Consider the following 21,065-nt stretch of genomic DNA (forward strand, 5'->3'; position numbering starts at 1 on the left):
CACAATCATCTATAAATATGGCAGCACAATTCTAATTTGCGTTGAGTATTGTGCGAAAAGCCTTAATTGTCGGTCGTTTCGTTAAAAGCGTAGACTTACAAAAAACTTTGTAAAATACTTGACTGAGAAAAAACAAGTTGCCAACTTGGTCAGTTTCAAATAGGAAAACAATAAGTGTATAAGTTGATACCAGTTGATTTTTTAATTTCAATAAAGTTTAAGACTGTTTAACTTTGTTAAAAAATTCAAGTCCATACAAAAATGAAGACACATTATGACTTGCAAGTCCTTTCCGAATGGTGCTATAAAATATACTGAGGACTGAATAGATATCAGAAATATCTATGCCTGGAAAAGTACTTAATTAATTTAAATCTGCAGTAAACAAGTATAGCAAAACACTTGACGTGGGGCTCAAGCAACCATTTGGAAACGACTGCGATAAGATTAACAATAGTACTGACCTACTCGTATCATACAACCTGGTACTTAAGAGCAGAATTATAAATGATTGACATTATCGTTATTATTTTTAGCAATAAGATGGCGTTGACCGAGGCTCTCTTCCTAATCGTGGGTGCTTTAAGTGCCGTTTACATATGGTTCCAGCGCAACCATAGCTACTGGCAGCGCAAAGGCATTCCCTACATACCACCCACACCCATTATCGGAAACACAGAGCCCGCTTTCAAGCTTAAGAACTCGTTCGGGCTGCATCTGTCGGAGATATACAGCGATCCTAAGATGCAGGACGAGGCTGTGGTGGGAGTATATGCACTCAACAAGCCCTGCTTGATCATACGCGACCCGGAGTTGATCAAGTCAGTGATGATCAAGGACTTCAATCGATTCCACAATCGATACGGTCGTTGTGATCCCCATGGCGATCCTCTTGGATCAAACAATCTATTCTTTGTGCGGGACACGCACTGGAAAGACATCCGAACGAAGTTGACGCCGGTTTTCACCAGTGGAAAGGTTAAGCAAATGTATACCTTGATGCTGGAGGTAAATACCTCATGTATTTAAAAGTAAGATTCAGTTCAATTTCAGTTCGTCCTCTTTTCCATGCAGATAGCTCACGATCTAGAGGAACATCTGAAGAAGCATATCCAGAGCAATAGCAATTCAGGGAAGTATATCACCGAAATCAAGGAAGTCTGTGCGCTGTTCTCTACGGACAGTATAGCCACCATTGCCTTTGGCATTCGTGCGAACAGTCTGCAGAATCCAAATGCGGAGTTCCGTAACCATGGACGCAAGCTGTTCAACTTTACACTCTCTCGCGCGAAGGACTTTTTTGTGGCTTTCTTCTTGCCAAAGCTGGTGTCGCTGCTGCGTGTACAGTTTTTCACCCAGGAATTCGCTCATTTCTTGAGAAGTACGATAAGCCATGTCATGGAGGAACGAGAGCGTACCGGCTTCGTTCGAAACGACTTAATCGATGTCCTAGTTGGCCTCCGCAAGGAAGCGGCCGAGGAGCCCACCAAGCCACACTATGCCCGCAATTTTGATTTCCTGGTAGCCCAGGCCGGTGTATTCTTTACGGCCGGCTTTGAAACCTCGTCTTCAACCATGTCCTTCGCCCTCTATGAACTGGCCAAAAATTCGCATCTGCAGACCCGCTTGCGCCAGGAGATCAACGAGGCTCTGGTGGAGGGCGGCGGAAATCTCTCCTACGAGAAGATTCAGTCCCTCGAGTACCTTGCCATGGTGGTGGATGAGGTGCTTCGCATGTATCCAGTGCTTCCGTTCCTTGACCGCGAATACAACAGCATCAAGGACCAGCCGGACCTGTCCCTAAAGCCCTACTATGACTTTACGTTCGAGCACGGTACACCGGTCTTCATACCAATCTACGGATTGCAGCACGATCCGAAGGTAACTTTAAATATGAAGTTCTACATAAATCCGTGATTAGGCAAACTCGATGTATTTTCTTTTATGCAGTACTGGCCAAAACCTGAACAGTTCGATCCGGAGCGCTTTTCTCCAGAGAACCGAAAATCCATTGTGGCCATGGCCTATCAACCCTTTGGATCCGGTCCCCACAACTGCATTGGGAGCCGCATTGGGCTTCTGCAAACCAAGCTAGGACTGGTACACATACTCAAAAATCATTCGGTTAAAATGTGTGCAGACACCATAAAGGAAATGAAATTCGATCCCAAGGGATTCGTCCTGCAGTCCCTGACAGGCATTTACCTGGAGATAGTCAACGATCGCCTCTATGAGGAGAGTGCAGCTCGGGTCCACTAAATCGGCTCGAAGTATAGTTTTGTCTAGTACGAACTTATTTTTTATATACAGAGAGAATGGTATGTGATGTGTGCTAATTATACATAATTCATATAATCATATCAACTGTTAGATGGTTATGTTGTGCTATTGATTGGCGCACGTGGGATACAAGCGACCTATAGTTGCCTTTAGTAGAAAAACAAAATTATTATAATATAGTTATCAAATTGCATTTAATCTCTCACTTTGTGTGGTTGTGCGTTGAACTTGAAAACATGGAAAACTGCGCCACCAATAAATAAATATAATCTAAATTTAGTTGAATGCACTTGTAAACGTTTTCGAAACGCTATATTGTTGATGGGATTAGGCGAGTATTAGGAAGTACGAAAATAGAGGCGGCTGAGAGCAGGGAATAAGTGAATGAAAAAGCCTATAGAGAGGGAGGATAGATTGAATTGATATCTCTATATTGTGGAGAGAGTGTACATACTCGTATGTGTGTAGTCTCATCTGATTTAACCGGCAAGCCGCATGCGTTTCTTATTGCACCGATAGACACGCAATTTCCCAATCAAAATGCACTCCAAGATGTGACAGTCTCGGCTTCCCAGTTCAATTTTAAATGACAGAACACGCGAATCTCGGACTTAGTTCTCATTCAGGTGCTGTTGGCTGCATTGCTCCGGAGCCAAAAAAAACTAGGTGAGTCATACATACTATTTATATATATCAGATACCCAAAGGATCGCGCACGAGCCTCAAGTGTATCCCGCCCTGGGCCTGCAGTATTATAGCCTTAGGATCAAGTTTCATGCGCCGCGGAGTGCGCTCCGATGTGGTTACCTGGTGGTTGCGCATAAGATTTACCAGCCCCACCTTTGCCTGTAGCAGTCCAAAGCGCTCTCCGATGCAGCCATGCGGACCCAGGCCAAAGGGCATGTAGGTGTAGGGCGTCTGAAGTTTTCGATTGGCGGGGGAGAAGCGCTCCGGCTGGAATTTCCGCGGCTGTGGAAAGTACTAAAAACGAAGAAAAATATCAGCTATAAAGAACAGTTGCTTTGCTGACAAAGCTCACCTGAGGATCCATGTGCAATGCATAACAGGGTATGTAGATGGGCATTCCCTTGGGCACGCGGAACCCGTGATACGGCGTCAGGGAGTAATCCTCGTCCTCGGCAGTGCACTCTCGGTCCAGGAACGGCAGCGGGGGATACATGCGCAGAACCTCTAGCAAGACCATCTGCATGTACTCAAGGGAATCTATCAGCTGAAGGGTCACCTGTCCACCGCTGGCTATCAAAGCCTCCTTGATTTCATGCCTCACACGCAGTTGGATATCGGCATCCTTGGCCAGCTCGTACATGGCAAAGGCCATCGTGGAAGAGGAGGACTCGAAGCCGGCGGTAAAGAAGAGCACCGCCTGTGCCACTAGGATGTCGCCCTCGAACACAAACTGGCCGTGATCCCCGGCAGCCCTGGCCTGTTGAGTGGAGCGCCGGAACTCGATGAGGATGTCGATAAGATCGTTTCGCGTCTGCTGGGACCGTTCGCGCTCGGCCATTACATAGTTTATGGTGTTGCGCAGGAACCGGGTAGCCTGGGAAGGCACCACCTTGAAGCCAAAGAGCGGGACCAGATGCGGCAGGAAGAAGACCAGCGTGAACTCAGCCGCCCGCTTCAGGCTAAACTCGAAGACGGCTCGGCCGTGCCTGCGGAACTCGCCATTGGGCTGGGTGAAGCTATTGGCCTGGACCCCGTAGGCCACCGAGGCAATCACGTCCGTGGTAAATAGGGCGCACAGCTCCTTGGCTTCCAGGTCGAAGCAGCGGGTCCGTTCGTTGTGCAGCGGCTGCTCGCGCAGATAGGCGTCCAGATTAGAGCCAACCTCCACGATGAGGGGAAACATGCTCTTCAGCTTGTTACTGGTAAAGAAGGGCGACAGCTTGAAGCGCACCTCCTTCCAGGCGGGATTTTTCAGGAAGAATATGTTTTGCGATCCCAACGGATCTCCCTTGTAGTCGGAGTTCGAGTATCTGTTGGAAAACTTGCCAAAGTCCTTGATCAGGATCCGCTTGATCAGATCGGGATCGCGCAGCAGCAGAGCCGGGCGGTGGAACACGTGTATGCCCACAAAGGGCTGGTTAAGTGCATCCGGATGATTGTACAACTGTCCCATAAAATCCGCCGGACTGTCCCTCATGCTCAGCAGTCCCGCCAGGTTACCCAATATCCAGTGGGGTCGCAGTTCTCGTACTCCTCGACGTCGCCAGTAGGCATAGTGCTGCTGGAGGAGGAGGCAGATAGTGGCCAAAAAGATGACCACGAGCAGGAGAAGTCCAAGTACCATGTTTTCCCTGAGAGATTACTCTAGCTACTGACGAGCGGTGAGCGAGCTCAGCACGGGTTTAAACTGCCTTGGAAGTTGCCTTGGAAGCTGCCTTTGAAGCTGCTTGGGTAGCGGGAACTCAGCGCGGGGTTCATCAAGATGGTGCCCTGTGTTATGAATGAGTTTGTGAAGCTCAGAGTTTGTGAATGGACGAAGAATGAGTTTTTGTGATGCTGATCAGGTTGGATTATATTCTCTTATTTGTTCCAGTTATGTAAAGTTTTTTTTTTGGGGAAGAGCAAGGTTAGTTGTATCGTCGCAAATCTGGGGGATCTCTTATTGTTTATTAATATAATTGCGATCCCAGAAAAAGGTCAGCCATATTGAACATAAAAGTTGAACAGTTTAAGGCATGTATGTGATATACTGCGGATATAACAAACTAACTACCAACTCGATCGGATAATGATTTAAGAAAATTTTATCATTTTTCATTGATAGTGTCATCATGGTTTCATTGTGGCTGCTGATGCTCGGCATCCTTTCCATTTACCTCTGGCTGAGACAAAGGTATAGCTACTTTGAGCGTCACAATATCGTCCACCTGCCCGTCTCCGCGTGGACACCACTGGGACACCTCAGGAAGTTGCTGCTGCTGCGAATCTCCTTTGGCGATCTATTTCACAACATCTATGCGGATCCGCGCGGTGGTCAGGCCAAAGTAGTGGGTTTTTTCCTGTTCCAGACCCCAGCGTTGATGGTCCGCGATCCGGAGCTGATACGCCTCGTGCTGATCAAACATTTCAACAGCTTTCTGAACCGCTATGAGGCGGCAGATGCTGCTGGTGATCCCATGGGATCGCTGACATTGCCGCTGGCCAAGTACCATAACTGGAGGGAGAGTCGTCAGTCGATGGCGCAGCTGTTCACCAGCGGCCGGATGCGCGAGTCCATGTACCCTCTGATGATGAGAGTGGTGATCGACCTGGAGCAATATCTGCAAAGGAAGCTCGGAGACCGGTCCGAGCGGATGCTACCTCTGAGTAAAATGTGTCAGCTATATACCACTGATGTGACGGGAAACCTCTTCTACAGCATGGATGTGGGCGGACTGCGCAGAGGCAAATCCCAGCTGCTGAAGAAGACCAAGCAGTTGTTTGACCCCGATCCTCGAAAGGTCCTGGATTTCATGAGCATATTCTTCTTGCCCCAGTGGACGAACCTGCTGCGGGCAAAGGTGTTCAGCGAGGAATACGCACAGTTCATGCGAAGCTTAGTCGGGCATCCTAGGGAGCGAAGCAAGGGCGATCTCATCGATCAGCTGCTGCATCTTCAGAGCAGTCGACCCTCCAGCCACTACGCCCAGCATCCGGACTTCATCGCCTCTCAAGCGAGCATTATTTTGCTCGCTGGTTTCGAGACTTCCTCGGCTCTGCTGGGCTTCACCCTCTACGAGCTGGCCAAGCAACCTGATCTGCAGAAGCGTCTTAGAGAGGAGCTGGCAGAAGCCTTTTCACTGGCTCCCACCCTGACCTATGAGACGCTGGTCACCCTGCCTTTCCTTCGGAAGGTCTGCCTGGAGGCACTTCGTCTATATCCAGCCGCTGCCTTCATCAACAGGGAGTGTACCAGCTCAGATCCCAATGGATTCTCCCTGCAGCCACACGTGGACTTTGTGGTTCCAAATGGGATGCCTGCCTACATCTCCATCCTGGGACTGCACCGCGATGAAAAGGTACGGCTGAAAACTGAGGGAAGCTCTCCCGCATGCTCAACTCACGTCACACCTTCTTCTCCCTCCATTTCCATTCCAGTATTGGCCCGAGCCCAACCGCTTTGATCCCGAACGATTTGATCCAGACAGGAGCAAGGATATCATACCCATGACCTATATACCTTTTGGAGCTGGCCCCCATGGCTGCATCGGCAGTCGTCTGGGGTCTTTGCAGCTGAAACTGGGTCTGGCCCATATACTGAGGCTGTGCCGGGTGGAGGTCTGCGAGCAAACGGTGCCGCAGATACGCTTCAATCCGAAAACGTTCATGCTGGAATCAAAGGATGAGATATATTTGCGATTTTACAGGGATAAGCTATAAATTAACTGCAATGTTTCACCGCGTGGCTGTGATACTTGGGTATGGAAAAGGGAAAGTATTATTTTGAATTCGAAAAAGTTATATTTGAATTGAATTGTTTTATTTGGATGAAATGCCTTTGTTTTCTTGGGTAATTTAAGTGGCGACCGTAGTTAGGGATCAACAGACACACAAAATATGGATTATCGTTTACTCGACAGCGAAGTATATTTTCTTTACATTTTGAATACTTTATACACAGACACATATATAAGATAAATATTTCTCCAAAAGGAGAATCTCTTTTAAATTCAGCCACGATTTACTTCCAGACTTAACCCCAAGCTACGCCGAGCTGGCATCTTTCTCTTTCACCCACAATTATATCGATCGATCCTTAGTTCTAATTGACACTGTCCAACTGGCTGAGCTTATCCTCAATATCTTTGATACGACAACGGATTTCGGGGGCCGAGTCGCGCTGGAACTTGGTTAGATTCGATTCGAAGCTCTGCTTTATAACGGACAACGGCTGCTGATCTTTTGCCATGCTGAGGCGTTTGATGAGCATGAGAACAATGTTGAGGGCCTCCTTCTTGAGGCCCGTGTGCGGGACACCAGCGGCCAGAGAGACTGCGGCCAGGACATCGCTGCAAATCTTGCCCACAATGGCCTCACGCGTCTGCAGGATTGGCGTCTCTGTCTTGAGCTTCTTCTCTTGATTGATCTGCGAGAGATCGGGTATCTTGGCCGACTCATCGAAGATGTACAGCCGTTCGATGTACTTGGTGAGGGCGGCGAGCAGACTCACCTGAACCGGACGCGTGCTCTCGCTTAGGATGCTGGTGCAGTTCGCGGCGAAGAAGAGCTGATATCTGTGCTGGGTCTCGATCGAATGGCGCGGCCACGACTTACCCAGCGTCTCCCAGACAACCTCCTTCAGTTTGTTGAGTGTCTGCGCTCGCTTGTTGCGCTCATCGGCCGTTAGATCCTTGCTTGGCTCATCCTCATCATCCGACTGGGGGTCGCGGAGATCCTTCTTCTCCAGCAGATTCCAGATCATGTCGTAAACATCTTCAAAGCGATCAGCCTCCAATTGATCCAAGATGTCGCCCAGGGCAGCCAGGGCCAATGTGCGGTAAACTGGCTCCCGTTTGCGGGCCTCGCGCATTGCCGCCTCAATAACGCTCGGACAGATCTCGTTCTTGCGGTCCAGTCCCTTGCAGAGAGCAGCCAGGGCCTGCAGTAGTCGCTCCTTTCCCTCGAACGTGCGTCCCTGTAGACCACTCAACAGCAGTCGGATGAGACGGACTCGCTCCGGTTCCTCGAGGGTGCTGCACAGACGGGTGGCAATAGTCTGGATGGCATTGGCCGCCTGCGCCTTGCGTGACCAGCTGGCGTCGGTTAGCGACGATTCCAGTTTGGGAATAATCACGTTCAAATTGAGACGAATTCCCGCATCGCCGGGGCTAGTGTCGTTCCATAGATCCTTCCACAGCTCCACATTGGCTTTCGACTCCTCTGTGGCCTCCTCGTGCATGGCAAAGAAGATCAGTGGGAGCATGCTGTCCATGTAGTCCTTGAGCAGTTCGTGGTGACGCTTGTTGATGGACTGTATGGTCAGGGCGATCGAGCGGTTGTTGGGCTGCTCCAAGTACAGCTCATCCAATTTGGCAAAAAAGTTCTTGATCGACGATTCCTTAGCCAGTCCCAGGAGATGACCAACCGCGCTAGCGTTATACTTCCGCACAGTAACATTGCGATCCTGGATTCCCACAAAGCAGGCGCGTAGGTATTTGCCCACCACGGGCGTCATCTCCTTGCCCAAGCGGATACTGATCTGAAAAAACAGAGTAAGAATCGATGTAATCGGGGAAACAGTGCATCTAGCTTTTGGGCTGACTCACCAGGCAGACAAAGTGGGCACATCCAATCTTGGTGCCGAGATTCACGCTGGACTTCATTAGCTCGAGCACTTCGGGAGTCATGCGCTCTAGCACTGGGTAATCGATGTACCGCACGCACTTGCTGATCGTCTCCATGGTGTGGTGAGACTTGGCTGCCTCGGCGCGCAACGTGTCGACCACCTCCTGGGCCTCGTTATCGGCGCCAAGACGTGTGGACACATAGGATAGCTTTGTGTTTTCAAGTTCCCCGGTGGCGCGCAGCAGGCAGGGAATCAGAGTAACTAGGTGCGGGGCTATGAGCGCACCGGAGGAGTCGATCATGTCTGATATGGTTTTAATGCTCACTTTGCGTATCTCGACTACTTTGTGGCCTACACCCGTCTCCAAAAGGTAGGGCAGAATTGAGGCAGCGACAGCTGTGCCTGACTTGCCATGGTCCGAGGAGGCTGCGATCACACAGAGCTTGCCCAGGAATGAAGCCGTGCCATGCGCAGTGACCCGAGTACCCTCGTGTATGTCATCCATGACACGGAAGAGCTGAAACCAGAGTTCCTTTAGCTCCGGTTCGGGCGCCTCGTCCACCTGCATGGCGTCGGGCGTGACACGGCTCGGACTGCCAATGGGCCGCACCAGTTCCTCTGATCGAAGCTTTAGGCCATTGGGACGCTTTAATAGATCCCTTACGGCCAAACAACAGGCGATACGCACTCTCCACTCCTTGCTGGTTAGATTGTCTAGCAGCTCGCGCAGGATATCCCAGTAATACTTCTCGGTCACCTCCTTGGAGTCGCTGACAATCGTGTCCCATATGGAAATCATCGAGTTTTGTATCTTGGGCGTAGGATCGTACTTGTAGCGATATAGACGCGGGATAATTTTGCCCAAATACGGTTGCATCTTCTGCTTGGATTCGGCCGAGAGGGTCTTCAGTCCGAAAGCAGCTCCCAGCTTACTGGTCCACGCTGCATTGTGATTTGCCAGCTGCATGAACTGATAGATCATGTCCGGCTGGTTGAGATCCGAGGCCAGGGAGCACAGCTCCTTGTAGGTGGTTATGTTTCCGCCGGTCGGGGTCTTACCCAGCATACCTTCGGCAAAGAGTTCGGTATCGGCAGAGACCTGATTCACCTTCCGCTTGCCGCCAATAAGCTGATCCAGCAGCGAGTTGGCCAAGTCGGTTTGACTGCCCGCATCGGAAAGGGTGTAAACTAGTCCCAGGCCACGCGAGGCAACATCCTGCACAAATTCTGCAATTAAAGGCAATAATAGGTTAAAATAAAGAATAACGAACCGAATCTATGGTAGCTTAGCATACAGCTGTGCTCAGATCCGGACCATACATTCAAGAGTATAAAATGTTGTTTTACATACCACTATCGTCGGATAGAAGCTCGGTGAATGCGAATTGCAGGAGCTCCTTCTTGCGAAGCACAGCGGGGCGTTTGCTGCAGTGTTTGACCACGGCCAGCAGCCACACTGAAATGGCCTGACGGGAGTGTGGATTGGGCTCAGTGACCAGTCGGATAAGGGAGTTAAGGAACTTCTCAAAGGTAGCGTCGTCGCAATGTACATTTACAAATTCCTCGGATGGTTGCCCCTTGTTGACATCATAGCCGCAAAGGGTGTTCACAATCGCCTCCGAAATAGCTATATTGAGGGCTGCATCCTTTTGTACCTTGGTCAAGGTAAGGAACTTTTCTAGGTTGCGCTGGGTGAAGTGTTCGCCATCGCCGATTGCCAGATAGCCCAGACATTTGGCTGCCTCCTCCCGATTCTTTTGTCGGGCTGAGGAGCTTCGCAGCAGTTGGAAAACCACACCAAAGATGAGTAGCTTGGTGGAAGCCTCAATGTTCTGGAGCTCGGTCATTTCCTCATCGTCATCGCCACCATTGCTGCTGACGGCCGCTTGAATCTCTACTTTGACATTTGGTATCTGGACTGCCTTGCCGATCATGGATAAGCATTTTACGGCAGCCGAAACAAGCAGCCATTGCGACTCGCACAGGTTTTTAGCTGGAAGCATAAATAAATGGTAAAATATCTATTTAGCGATCAAGCGTTCAAGCGATTACTTACAAATAATCTTCACTGCCTCGATAAACTGCGGCCATGTGGAATAATCCTTTGGCGTGTTCGACTGTTTGAGCATTGCAATCTTTCGATTGAATGCGTGTCCCAGCACCAGAAGCCACCCATGCTTGTGCTCCAGGGTTTTCTGCGTGAGGCTGACCATGCACTCAGCGACCTCTTCATCGAACTGATCATCATCCAGGCCTGAGGCCCACAGAATGGCATACACCTGGGATACATGGATGCGCATTGTTTCGGACACATCCTTCAGGGAGTTGCTCAGAGGCTCCAGTAGATGCAAGTTCTTGGCTGCAAACAGGTCTGGCGCGGCAGTCAAAAGGTCGTACAGACAGATAAGATTCGATTCACCTGGGAACAAAACATAACGTTAGTAGAACATAGCATTGATTCCATTCGATTACTCACTTCTTTTGGCCTCTACGCCACGCTGTACAAACTTAACATATTGATTGATCGCATTGCTCTCCTCGTCATCGTAGTTGATGTTGATATATTCACGCAATTCGTTGGTATACTTCTCATCGCCCGGAGCAGCCACAACCCCAGCGGAGTACCACAAACACAGACGCAGATAGTCAAGCAGCTCTTCATATACATCCAAGCTATAGGGAAGCTTGGTACGTCCCACCACCACACATGAGCTCTTCTTCTTCAGTCGCTTGTTGGCCATTTCATGGACATGCGACATCATTACCTTAAAACTTGGCAACACCACACGGCGTTGTTCCAGCGAGAGATGGTTGAAGTCGCTGATAGTTTCGCTGTTGCTGTGGTTTCCGGCCTTCTCAATAGACGAGATCAGGCTGTAGTTCACATGATCCTTCTTCGAGGTGCCATACAGATAGGTGGTCACATTCTCACGCAGAGAATTGCTAAGCGTTGAAAGAGAAATACATCAATAGGAAACATAGATACGTAATGAATCAAGACATGCAGTTACCGTTCGCCTGCGATGAGCAGCAGCAGGTATCTGGCAGGCGCAAAATACTCCGGATAGCAGCTGGTTAGAAAGACGCTCGTCACATTCTGTACGATCTGTACCTTGGACTCGGCGTTGTCCAGCAGCATGGCCAGCAGCAGATGATGCTGTCCATCCAGCTTCACCTCGGTTGGGTCCACAGAAGGATCATCCACATCCATGGCATCGGTGGCCTCCTTTGTTTTCCAGGCGAATGCCGGAGCCATGGAGACTAAAGCCTCCCGTATAGAGGAGTGCAAGTCCGGTTCACTGTTTGCCAGGTTGTTGAAATAGCCCAGCACCAGCTTTAAATCCTGATTAACGTCGTTGGGGAAACTACGGGCATGTTGGGCCAGGGCTGAATATGCCGCATTCTGCACATCATTGGGCTCGGCTGTGTCGCGTCCAATGACTTTGGTGATGCCAGTGAGGATTACCTTGGAAACCTTGGAGACTAAATCACGTGGTCCGCTGCGGGAAAAAGGGAAAAGTAACATGAGAACAGAAATGCTGATTATTTTTAAATCTATCGCTTACTCCTTTAGAACCAGTTCCACAAACTGCAGGGCTAAAACCTTGCATTTTTGATTGGTGTTTGTGCCAAACAATCCCTCAAAGATGACCTGCAGTCCCTTGGTGACATTGATGCTCTTGCCACGGCATCTGATCAGATACTGCAGCAGCTTCTGACGGACACGGGCGCAGCAGGGATGCGTCTGGCGATCCGGCAACTTGCTCTGATTACCAATGAAGAGGGTGTAGAGGGGAGCCGTGACGGCTGGATTACTGAAGTCCAGCATAGTGCAGAGCTTGCTTAGCTCAGCTATGGCCGGCGTCGCTACACTGAAGCGAGTATCTGCCGAAGCCACCCCGAGCGGCACAAAAACTTGGAGATCGCTGAAAACGCCGGCGCATAGGAACCGAACGATGCCTTTCTTAACCTTCTCAAGCTCTTCGGCCCGCCAGTTATTGGCAATAACCCGCTTAAAGTTGTAAACACTGAGACCTGGAGGGACATCGTGCTCCTGGGTGATGCCATAGGGAAGGAGCAGTACGTCTTGAAGGAGCGAGAGGAAATTCGTGCTTATCGAATGCTTCCCCTGAAGATTCAGCAGCGACGCTCGCTGTGCGGGATCATCCGGTATCTTCATATCGCTCAATATGGGCAACAGAAGTGTGAAGAGTTTGTCCTGGTAGTTTTCAAGCTTGTCCTCGCTACCAACTACTTTGGCGGCCAACGCCGTTTGCTGCTCCAGCGAGAGACGCGGGAATCCCATCGTGATGAATATGATGCCAAAGTTCTTGAGAAATGTGGTGCTATTATTGGCTGCATACTGGTCCAAAAGAGCCTCAACGGGGATCTGCACTTGTGCTCGAGAGGCGAGCCGGCGCTTGATGTGAGTTAGCACCTCCACAACCTGCAGGATGGGAAGTGCAATGTATTAGTCAAAAATGACTCTTTAATTTTTTGCACCGTCATGGTACTAGAGGGCGACGTCAACCGGCACCATTGCGGCTCTGTTTTTGCCATTTACTTGCCTTTGTGCGGACTTCAGTGTGGGGAGAGTTGATCTTAAGTATCACTGGAGTTAGAAACTTTCCCACCGTGGTCTCCAACTTCTCATCGCTGTCTGTATTGCCCAGACGCAACAATACGCGCTCTAGGAGCTCTGAAAAATTGAATGCAAGTTGTTTATTTAATAGGCCAGGTGGTGGCTTGATTCAGGCCTGACCTGAACCGGGCTTATTATATTTAACTAGCTAAGTTATGCTTTTCAATTTGATTTTACCAATTTCCGCACTAGGTCCAGTTTCCATTTTCTTGTTTTTCGTATTAAGCAGTGTGACCGCGGATTTATCGTTAAAATATACCGTCCAACCATCAGAAATATACCGTTTAATTAAAAAAAATACCGCGTAAATATACTGACGAATTGATGTTCTATTTTACATATTCCGATTTTGATATTCCGTGGAATATTATTAGCTAGATAGAACATTTTGCCACGGCCACCTAATTGTATCCAATTAATGAATCTATTTTCTACTTGACGGGCTTATTTTAAATACTTGCTTTCATTGGATTTTGCGTAAAAAAAGGTTATGGCGAAATAGGTCAAACAAAAAAAGGTTTTAGCAAAAATGGGCACACAAATAAAACGAAGATGATAGTCGTTCATATTGCTCAATTTAATTGAATAATTCTGTCTAACTAAAACCTTTAATTCTGCCCACATCATTTTAGGCTATTGATGAATAAATTTTTTACAAGATTGGCTACTGTTAAGAACTCCCATTGTATTGTATTTTGACTTAAACAATGTTTAAACAAAATAGTTCCACAAACAAGACACGAAGGCATGATGCGTGTATAGACCTATGTATACCCTATTTCGTTAGTTTAGTATGAAGCTGATATGAAGATAAAACGTAATTCATAAAGACCTTTTCTCATATTGATATGTTTTAGACATATTCATGTAAATTCTTAGTATCTTGTATATGTATATATATTATATATATCGATCCTGAGACCTATTTGGGGTCTCTGTAAGAAGACAATAAGCTGCAAAATAGCGTTGAAATAGATTTAAAACAGAAAGTGAATGAGCGAAAAGGATTTAAATGCAATCTATTGGAATAAATGATACACGTAAGTACGATTTGTGCGCGAAAATTCTGAAAACTTCGTATGCACTGTGGACAGCTGCTTTTTCGCGTATCGAAATTATATCGGTACTTAGTGTTAATGCCAACTGAAAATTTTCAAAAATTCCGGCCAATTATATACGAGTACAACGTACTTTATGTACTCTGTGAATATCATCCCCCGGAAAATTCATTATCATTCCCGATGAGAGGAAGAATTTAGCATTTATCTCCATGAACTTCATAATTTTGATGACATTTCTCCGTGTTTCCTTTTTTTGTTCGCAAGAACTGCTTTGAATCGATCCCATACCATACCAGTTCTTCGCACTCGTTCATTGGAAAATTCTGCGATAATCCCTGGTCTTTGATGTGACTATAGCTGCGCAGCTAAGAAGAATAACCATCGCGAACAGAACCTTATTGGATCCTAATTGCAACTATTTCTTTTTCAGGTGTTTTCCAGTCCCGCACCAACAAGATTTACAGATCTTGAGATGGCTTGAAACCTTTTGCTACATTTCATAAGAAGCGAATATAGCACTGTTGATTCTTCAAGTGCTGCCAGAAAACTCAGAAGGATCTCGCCTTCTTAGTCAACACGCTAACTCATTCAGTTAGCGTGCTGCTACAAGCAACAGATAACATACTCTACAATTAACCAAAAGGGTTGGAAGTCCGAAAGTAGCATTATATCAGAATTCGATAAGCTAGTCGAAAAAGTCTAAAATCAGTTTAACAGAATAACAGGGATATCAGCCGCTAATAGGAATAAGTTCGATAAGTTAATAACCATACTTTAAACGGTAAAATATCTTCACGATGGTTGATAATCTTCTAAATACTGCCTCATCAGAGTTGGTCCTTTAAACCGATTTTGTTGAGAATTTCTTGCTTCTTCATAATTAAAAATTGGTATTGCATTCTATGTTTTCTGCACCTTTTAAATGTATTAAAATTCGTTATTCTCAACCTTTATTTCGGATAGAAAGTTTTTTTATTATCAACAAATCTCATACAAGTTCCCGTTATTTATTGATTTATCTTTCACGAGTGGTCATCTTGAATTCTGAAAAAAATAAAATTGCATTAGTAGGGAATTGGTACGTTTTCCAGGTAATGTAACATTTAATTGAAAAATTTCAGTTTTTTTACATTTTGTAAAAAAGATTCAAGGTTCTTCAGCAATTTGTTTTATGAAGACCGTCATGATTTTATCATCAGAATATCAATTAAATATGCGTAGTATATCATAAGATAGTTTTATACATACCTTTGAGTGAAGTGGCTGCCGGCAACTTCTGAAAATGCTGTGGAAACTGAGAGGAATGGACTGTGGAATAATAGCGATTAAAGTTAAATTTTTGTTTTATTCAAAAAGAATAAATTCTACAAATATTATCTTTTCCGCTGGTGTCCTCATTTAAAACTTCTTGAAGCTCTTCTTGGCGCCCTGACCCTTGTTGACTTTCAGTACATTGAAGCGCACAGTCTTTGAGAGGGGACGGCACTCGCCAATGGTGACAATGTCGCCGTGCTCAACATCTCTGCAAGAAAAAAATTTACAATTTTGATTATAAACTATTTCCGCCATTCAGTTGCACATCGTGTTAGGTTCGGGGGTTCGTTCAGTATTTTTACGTTTAGTAAAAAGAGTCAAGTTTCTTCAGCAATTTGTTTTATGAAGACCGTCATGATTTTATCATCAGAGAAGTGAAGGTATGTTCGTGGCATCCGAGATTCGCAATATTACCTGAATGCGGGCGAGCAGTGGACGCTCATGTTGCGGTGACGCTTCTCGAAACGACTATATTTGCGCACAAAGTGCAAGTAGTCACGACGAATGACAATGGTACGCTGCATTTTCGTCTTGCGGACAACACCGATCAGGATGCGACCACGAATACGAACATCACCAGTCCAGGGGCACTTCTTGTCAATGTAGGTACCATCGATGGCCTGCGGTGGAGAAGGTAAACATATTAGTTGGGGAATACTTAAGCATCGAGCGGGACTGTCACCTCACGAGGGGTCTTGAAACCCAGACCGACATCACGATAACGGCGGAGGATCTTCTTCTTGGTGACGCCAGGCTTCACCTTGCGGTTTAGGTTCACACCAAATTGTTTTTGGAAGGCGCGCTCGTTCTGGTTAGTGGAAGTGGGAGTGTATCGTGGGCGGGTGGCAGGCAGGAACGTTCAGCGTGCGGGATTGAAACGGAAACAAAACGAGGGAGGGCGCAACATTAGTCAAAGTTTGCCTTTGAACCTCTTACCTCGGCTGGAGCCTTAAAGCCCAAGCCAATTTGGCGGTAAAAACGTGGCCGCTTCTTGAGATTAATACTCTTGCGCCGCACAGTGGCCACCGCATGTTGTTTGCGGAATGCACGTTCAGTTTGCTAGAATACATTTCGTGTACACTTTGTCAGATACCATGCGCTAAAGTAAGGTTAGGTTGAACGTGGACCACAGTTTCTTCTTCCGCATCACTTGACATCCCTCTATATAAAGTTTATTCACGCACAACTCACTTACTTTCCATCTGGCACTATTTATTTATCTCACATCCGCCTTTAAACCGCTATAAATGATTAATTTCAACACATTTTCCGAAAGTCTTACCTGATCAGCCATTTTGAAGCAAAAGAAAGAAACTTATCGGACTTATCGATAAGGTCTACGGTCCGACCCTCAGAAATATACCGAAACATACCGTATCATTTCAAAAATATACCGTAAATATACTGACGAATTTAAGTAATATTTTACATATTCCTCGTTTTTGATATTCCGTGGAATATTACTAGCTAGATAAAACATTTTGCCATGCCCACATAATTTTATACGATTTATGAATCAATTTTCTACTTAACTGGCCTATTCTAAACACATGCTTTTATTGCATTTTTTTATACCGTTGAAAATTAAATATAATAGATTGATGAAATTGACAAAATATACCATTATACACCGATATACCGTTGGTTCAATTTTGACCTCAGAAAATACCGAAAAGTAAAAAAATACCGTAAGCGGTCCCCTGGATGTGAGTCCAAAATATGGAATTTTGAAAATATAGCGTATAGTTGTTATATTATAGATATTCGTCGTTTTTGATATTCCGTCAAAAATTACTAGCTAGATAGAACCCTCAGCCCTGCCCACATAGTTTTAGGCCATTGATCCCCTCCACGAAGATAGGCTATTCCATCGCAAAATAGAGAGAAAATTCGAAAAAAAAAAGAGAGCAAGTCCCATCAAACTTGAGCGCCAAATAGAAATTGTCTGAAAGTGAATGAGCGAAAAGAATTTAAATGCAATCCATTGGAATAAATGATGCACGGAAGTACGGTAAATCGTCAGAATTAATGGGCATGGCCAGGATCCGTCCGTCCGTTTATATGGCCTTTTAAAATTCGGCATTAATTCAAAAAGTGATCTGGTTCATGAATATGTTCACAGGATTTGAATCAACCGAAACTGACTCGACATTTGACATGCATTCTACATGAGTCCAGCCTCCAACTATATACATATATATCCTACAGCCATCTACACATCTGTAGATGGCGCTTTTTGACAAAATTTTGACAGGGTTGCTTGGGTGGGGCGTTAACTATTTGAATAATTTATTTTTCTCGGTCTTTTGATACACTTCACTTGAATTAGCATATCGCTGATGCAACTTTGTCTCTGCGATTGACCTTCATCTTAGCTGACGTTGCTAAAGCCAAGGCAGATATTTCTCTAGCGCCACTTAAGAGGTTTTCTCGAATAGAAATGTCTTTGTGCCAGCGTTTGGTAGTTTTAGTTTTGTCAAGCACATCACAGCCATCATAGCTGGTGCTCCCCACGCACTTCTGAGGCAATGCCTCGTATAAAAAATGACAGCACACTAACTTTTTAAGGAAATGCCAGAGCGCTAATTCTCCACATAGTTGTGGAGGCTGCAGAAAAATATGTCGGATTAAAAATAATGACAACATAAACGAGTGCAAGTGCACGGCCTTGAAATGCATGCCAGTACCTCCTTCTCCCTCACTCTCTTTTTTCTCACTCTACCACTCTCTCTCTCTCTCTCTCTGGTCTGACCAAGGCGAAAGCTGCTGCAGCTGCTGTAAATCCGTTTAGGGCTAAAACGTCACGAATGGAGGCTACCTGCTATTGCTGCTGCTTTTGCTGCCTGCATTTCATTGCCATTGTTAATGCAGATGTCTGCAGCATAAACGAACGGCGAACGCTGCCTTGGGCTCTGACGTTGGGGCCATTAGGCGTGGCATGCGTGTGCCGGTGAAGGTTTTCTCCATCGTCCTTCTTCCATTCCTTGGCAAGGTGAAACCGCCGAGCCAAGCGCAACGATGGTAATGAAATCCTTTTACTGTCCCAAGGTCTCCAGTCCCGCATTTCACGCACATCACATGCCTTACAGGTAACGGAAACGGTAGGAATGTGGATGGATGGGGCCCAGTAAGTTTGAGGTTAGTTTATACGTATTCTTCATTTCGACTCGCAGAACAGCAGAACATCATTTGGTATTTATTGATTAAATAAACCCCCGGGACATCATAAACAGCAGTAACAAAGTTAATAACTTTCTCCCCTGCCCCTGCATTTGCCTCTGTTATTATGATTTCATGCTTATTGCCATTATTAGTGTTGTTTTGTGCCGTGGAAAATGAAAAAAGTTTTATGGCCGCCAAAGTTTCTTTGCAACCATTTAAATGCAATACTGCTTCAATATTGTAAAACACTTTAAAGTCAGAAACTTTTCACTTTCGCCCTCAAATTAAGCAAAATAATTTGCATTCTGCCGAAAGCCACGGGACAACGAGCTCTGCTCTGCTCTGCTATGCTTCTCTCTCCTAGTAGATAGCGGCATCAAGTGCGCAGCTTAACGGTACATTAGGTAAACAGAACAGTGCTGTCAGCTCGGGCGAGGCAAAACAAAAGTGTGTGTTGTACATATGTATGTATTTGTGTGTGTGTACGAGCATACTTGAAACTTGAAAGTGGGTTGGGTTGAAAGCCATTAAAGGAGCCGGACGGACATCGAGGTGGGATGTGGACTGTGGACCGTGGACTGTGGTGTGCGGTGGACAGAGCGTGTATTTGAAAAGTGACCGAGATAATTTTTGGCATGCTTTGTTTGGTTTCACTTTCTTCCCGAGCTTCCCTCCTCACCGTGCAGCTTTGATGAGCAGCAGCTGGGCTGTGGTTGAGCCCAGGGGCTCTGTCCCGTCCCGGTCCCTGCCCCCTGATCCTTCCTCTCTTGGTGGGTTGTTGTTTAGCAAGTAAATTTATGCGCTGCGTGTGTGGGTGTGGGTGTGGCTGGGACAGAAGTTTGCCTACCTCTCGTCTCGTCGTAAAAGGCAAATGGAAAGATATTATTACGGTGCTGTATTTTTTTGGGAACGTTACTTCGCTGCTCTGGACCCACACCTGCCGGCCGAAGAGAAGGGTTGAAAGCCGTAATTATGTTAATTTTCAAATAAATTCCTGAGCCGAAGCCCCCAAATTGCACGCCTAAATGATGGAAATGCTTGCTATCAGCAGGTTGCCTGCTGGATCACAGCCCAAACATTGCTCTGACGCTTCCCGGGTAATTATTTGGAAAACTGACAGCTTGAACGAAAATTAGCTTAGGAAACGTAAAGTCAATTTCCGGCTTGTCAATTATACAACATCCTTATTTCGGATTGATTATGCTAATGCCGTAAAGTCATGGCAACCCCTAGGGAATCAGAGATAATCCACAAGACACACAGAAGAACAACCATCTATCCATCCAAAAGTTCCCCCGGATTTCTTGTTAATTAGAACAACAACACATCGGTACTTGACTACCTAATCGGAGCACCATCCACGTCGAAATCTCCAAAATCACACAACAAACAACTCTAATGAAGCCTGCCGTGGGTGTGTGTGTTCTGTGTTCCACCTTACCACTCCGGCCCACTAATTGAAAAACTTTCGTGCTATCCCCGAACTAAGAGTCAGGAACACGTGCCACCCACTGATTCGGCCGTGGGAGGCACTGCATCAGGCAAGGCCCATGTCTGGGTCGCTTGGTCTATTTAAGGTATCACCATTCATCCCCGCTATCTCTATTTTCCCCTCATACAACACAACTCCTGCTCGTTTTCGTGCTCCCGGGTCCGTATAAAAGGACGTAAAACCGTTGCCTGGGCCACCGCCGACATCCCCGACGTTCGAAATTAAAGAGCAACAACGATGGCTGCGGCGCTGGCCATAAAAGCTTGTTCCGGGGAACCCAGAACTTGGGGCTTTCAAGAGAATTTTATCCAGCATTTCAGTTTGTTTCAGCAGTTCTGTTATCGCTCTGGTCTGGGAAGGAAGTACTTATCAATTGATAGGCAATTGTTGAATCGGCAGTGCTGGAAATATACATGTACGATGTTTTATTGTGGCATTCGCCAAAAGTTGTTGTTCCTTATTTGTTGTGGCTTAGACTCACCTGCTTACAAGGCCCATGTAGAGCATTAAATACTCGACTTGGTGTTCCATAAAATGTATTTTTTTGGGTGGGATTTTTGCTTGGTATTTGTTACCGTTTGCCACTGGGTCCTGGGCGCCTAAGTGGCCTGGAGCTTCTGGTCTATCTCCATCTGCCCGACATCCTCCACCTCGCCGCGGGGACTATGAGGCGTGGATTTATTGGCCGCGCCCGCTGGCAAGCCGTAAAAACGAAATTCGCATTAATTTCTTAAATTGAAGCGTCTCCCAGTCAGACAAACGACGCCGGTAGAGCCACCCAGAAGGCAGGAAGAGGCAGGATCAGTGGCAGTGGCAGAGGCA

The 21,065-nt window shown here is 46.6% G+C and overlaps 5 protein-coding genes across 7 annotated transcripts; 2 read left to right on the forward strand and 3 right to left on the reverse strand.

Annotated features, from left to right (window-relative positions):
* The first annotated feature begins 19 nt into the window (after positions 1-19).
* Positions 20-2,360, forward strand: LOC108159100 (cytochrome P450 6g1). Its single transcript, XM_017292071.2, has 4 exons — positions 20-148; positions 537-1,008; positions 1,075-1,881; positions 1,951-2,360. The coding sequence occupies exons 2-4, from the start codon at positions 544-546 to the stop codon at positions 2,257-2,259; spliced, it is 1,581 nt and encodes a 526-aa protein (XP_017147560.1). The 5' UTR covers positions 20-148; positions 537-543; the 3' UTR covers positions 2,260-2,360.
* On the reverse strand, positions 2,263-5,073 carry LOC108159102 (probable cytochrome P450 6g2). 2 transcript variants are annotated; one of them, XR_004472482.1, is made up of 3 exons: positions 3,320-5,073; positions 2,735-3,261; positions 2,263-2,674 (listed from the first exon to the last, which is right to left on the reverse strand). XR_004472482.1 is itself a non-coding variant. In XM_017292072.2 (2 exons), the coding sequence occupies exons 1-2, from the start codon at positions 4,589-4,591 to the stop codon at positions 2,974-2,976; spliced, it is 1,560 nt and encodes a 519-aa protein (XP_017147561.1). In that variant the 5' UTR covers positions 4,592-5,073; the 3' UTR covers positions 2,263-2,973. The 2 variants fall into 2 exon arrangements, 1 of the variants encoding a protein (XP_017147561.1); XM_017292072.2 differs by having other exon boundaries at positions 2,263-3,261.
* On the forward strand, positions 2,849-6,760 carry LOC108159099 (probable cytochrome P450 6t3). The gene is made up of 3 exons (XM_017292070.2): positions 2,849-2,946; positions 5,072-6,305; positions 6,385-6,760. Exons 1-3 carry the CDS (start codon positions 2,867-2,869, stop codon positions 6,664-6,666), a joined length of 1,596 nt encoding a protein of 531 aa, XP_017147559.1. The 5' UTR covers positions 2,849-2,866; the 3' UTR covers positions 6,667-6,760.
* An 82-nt stretch (positions 6,761-6,842) lies between these two features.
* LOC108159098 (proteasome-associated protein ECM29 homolog) lies at positions 6,843-13,465 on the reverse strand. The gene is made up of 9 exons (XM_017292069.2): positions 13,392-13,465; positions 13,141-13,271; positions 12,139-13,019; positions 11,584-12,072; positions 11,049-11,515; positions 10,629-10,991; positions 9,924-10,565; positions 8,553-9,799; positions 6,843-8,485 (listed from the first exon to the last, which is right to left on the reverse strand). Exons 1-9 carry the CDS (start codon positions 13,417-13,419, stop codon positions 7,049-7,051), a joined length of 5,685 nt encoding a protein of 1,894 aa, XP_017147558.1. The 5' UTR covers positions 13,420-13,465; the 3' UTR covers positions 6,843-7,048.
* A 2,135-nt stretch (positions 13,466-15,600) lies between these two features.
* LOC117188195 (40S ribosomal protein S11) lies at positions 15,601-16,898 on the reverse strand. 2 transcript variants are annotated; one of them, XM_033391674.1, is made up of 4 exons: positions 16,872-16,898; positions 16,272-16,397; positions 16,004-16,209; positions 15,601-15,797 (listed from the first exon to the last, which is right to left on the reverse strand). In XM_033391674.1, exons 1-4 carry the CDS (start codon positions 16,881-16,883, stop codon positions 15,674-15,676), a joined length of 468 nt encoding a protein of 155 aa, XP_033247565.1. In that variant the 5' UTR covers positions 16,884-16,898; the 3' UTR covers positions 15,601-15,673. The 2 variants fall into 2 exon arrangements, with proteins under 2 accessions (XP_033247565.1, XP_033247566.1); XM_033391675.1 differs by lacking the exon at positions 16,272-16,397 and adding an exon at positions 16,526-16,648.
* Positions 16,899-21,065: the final 4,167 nt, after the last annotated feature.

Source organism: Drosophila miranda, chromosome 3 (assembly GCF_003369915.1).
Source record: "Drosophila miranda strain MSH22 chromosome 3, D.miranda_PacBio2.1, whole genome shotgun sequence".
Lineage (NCBI taxonomy): Eukaryota > Metazoa > Arthropoda > Insecta > Diptera > Drosophilidae > Drosophila > Drosophila miranda.